General features: G+C 42.5%; 1 protein-coding gene across 1 annotated transcript in view; it reads left to right on the forward strand.

Moving 5' to 3' along the window:
* The window catches only part of maneal (mannosidase endo-alpha like), a 27,286-nt gene extending 25,690 nt beyond the window's left edge, over positions 1–1,596 (forward strand). Inside the window, exon 4 of the mRNA XM_032511210.1 lies at positions 607–1,596. Coding sequence (XP_032367101.1) covers positions 607–1,243 — 637 coding nt within the window. The 3' untranslated portion in view covers positions 1,244–1,596. The remainder of the gene's footprint in view (positions 1–606) is intronic.
* Positions 1,597–2,512: the final 916 nt, after the last annotated feature.

The raw sequence follows: 2,512 nt of genomic DNA on the forward strand, positions 1-2,512 counted from the left end.
TATATATATATATATATATATATATATATATATATACATATTATATTATTGTAATTAGACATTTTCATAGCGTAGCTTGCTAGTTTGGAGGTTCAGGTTGCTGTTAGAACGGCAACACAACAACAGAGGAAGGCGAGGGACATCCAGCGGCGATCCGGTTAATGAACAGTCAGCGATCCAGACTGACCGTAGCTCTGCGAAGCTAGTAAGCATCGTTAGGTTAGTTGTTTTGGTCTAATTAACCTCTTTTCCAGTTTTTAGAAAACAAACTGTGTTAAACCCCCTGTACATTATCTCCATAGCTCTAAACAGTAGTCAAAGTTAGCTGGAACAGGTATTATAATTTCAGAAGTTAGTGGAAACCAAACAGGGCTAGAAAGACCACCAAAGACACAACCTCACACCTGGATGTCTATGAATGCATGTCTCCTGACTACCCAGTTACTTTCAGTTCCCTCCCCTAACGGTTAAAGCCCGTGTGTAGGATTTAGACATTCCTAACTTTCTGACTTTGGTGAAAAACAACAAAGCAGGCCACTGATGATCCTCTTACCGGTCCATGCCTATTGTAACAGCTTGAAATTCTTCCTTTCTAATTTTTCTCAGGTATGGAAAGCATGGCGCCTTCTACAGATTCCGATCCAGCACAGGGCGAGTCCTGCCTCTCTTTTATGTCTATGACTCCTACCTGATACCACCAGAGTCCTGGGCGGAGCTTCTGAAGACTAAAGGCTCCCACAGCATCAGAGGCACGCCTTACGACGGCTTTTTCGTCGCCCTCATTGTGGAAGAGCGCAACAAACATGACATCCTAGCAAGTGGCTTTGATGGCATGTACACCTACTTTGCCTCCAACGGCTTCTCCTTTGGCTCATCCCACCAGAACTGGAAAGCCATCAAGGCCTTCTGTGATGCAAACAATCTGCTCTTTATTCCTAGTGTCGGTCCGGGGTACGTGGACACAGCTGTCCGGCCATGGAACAACCACAACACCAGGAACCGGGTGAACGGACGTTACTACGACACATCCTTGCAGGCAGCGTTGTCCGTCAGACCAGAAATCGTCACCATTACTTCCTTTAACCAATGGCACGAAGGCACGCAGATAGAAAAGGCGGTACCCAAGAAAACCGTGGCCCGTTTGTACCTCGACTACCAACCCAACCAACCAGACCACTACTTAGAGCTTACGCGCCAGTGGGCCGAGAACTTCAACAAGGAGAAGGACAAATGGCTAATGTGAACATGGCCTCGTTTCCCTGGTGAAGCATGCCCAGCAATGACATGATGCCCCTTAATGTTCCACAACCTACCAGTGTTTCCCCAACTCTCAGAACTTTCTCTAAATGTTAACTCTACCCTTACAGCTTTTAAGCACTTGCATTTTTTGTACAGGTTAATAATGTCACTAATATGTCACAATGATGGACAGATCATCATCGTTACCCGATTACAACTCTGTTTGTATCTGTTTATGGAATCTACAAATTGCGTCTATGTACAGAAACTCTGCTCTGTAGGGGCTTTTTTCTTATTTTCTTATGATGAAATACTTTTTCCTTAGTCTTTAAAGACTAATTAAAATGTGTGTTTGTTTCCTGTAGTAACAGTGGCTTCACTGCCCAAGAAAACTACAAAGACCAGTTTGAGATGATCAAAGAGCCCTGGGTTGCAGGAACGTGGTATTCCAGTCAATTACTGCAGACAGAGTCTAGTATATGAATTGAATTTGTTTGGAGTTGATGAAATAATTAGTGTGTGTGCTGAATAGAAAAGATAGGGCAGAAGGAGAAGTTAATGAAAGGTCGTGGGTTAGGGTCCTTTGTAACATTTTTGTAATTGGTGTAGTTTAGTCCTGCCTGTTCTTATCTATCAGGGTTCAAAAACAAAAAACACTCAAGCACTTGATTGAACAACTGATTGAGTTTTTTTAGTTGGACAAAGGATTCAGAAGCAGAGGAAATCTGTACAACCCTTAAGCTTAAAGGATCATTTGGGTTTATTGCAACTTTGGTCTTCTTTTCCCAGTTTTGGCCATCGCTGTTAGTTAGAATGAGGGGTGGGAAAACTAATCGATTCTTAGATGAATTGCTATTCTCTCTTGATTTGATTCTGATAAGTTGATAATCAGTTATTAAAAAAAAGACATGTACAAATCAGAAAACAGTGTGACTGAAATACATTTTGTACATACATACATGATCTAATAAGACATACATAAAATCCTTAGGCAAAACCCATGTAGGGCCCTATTTTAATGATCTCAGCGCACGGTGCAGGTGGGTTTAGGGCGTGTCCAAAGGGTCCGTGCAGGGTCCACGAGGTCCAAGGGTTTACTTAGTGTTCATTAGTACTAGGTGCGTTCTGGGTGTAACATGCAATCAACCAATCAGAGGTCCTCTCCCATTCTCTTTAACAGCCAGGCGCGTTTGGACCCTTATGATGGAGGTTTTTCCCCGTAATATTAATATTTTTAATCTTTTACATGTGTGTGTGCTGCTGCGCTTCCTTG

This window comes from Etheostoma spectabile, unplaced genomic scaffold, assembly GCF_008692095.1.
Source record: "Etheostoma spectabile isolate EspeVRDwgs_2016 unplaced genomic scaffold, UIUC_Espe_1.0 scaffold340, whole genome shotgun sequence".
Classification (NCBI taxonomy): domain Eukaryota; kingdom Metazoa; phylum Chordata; class Actinopteri; order Perciformes; family Percidae; genus Etheostoma; species Etheostoma spectabile.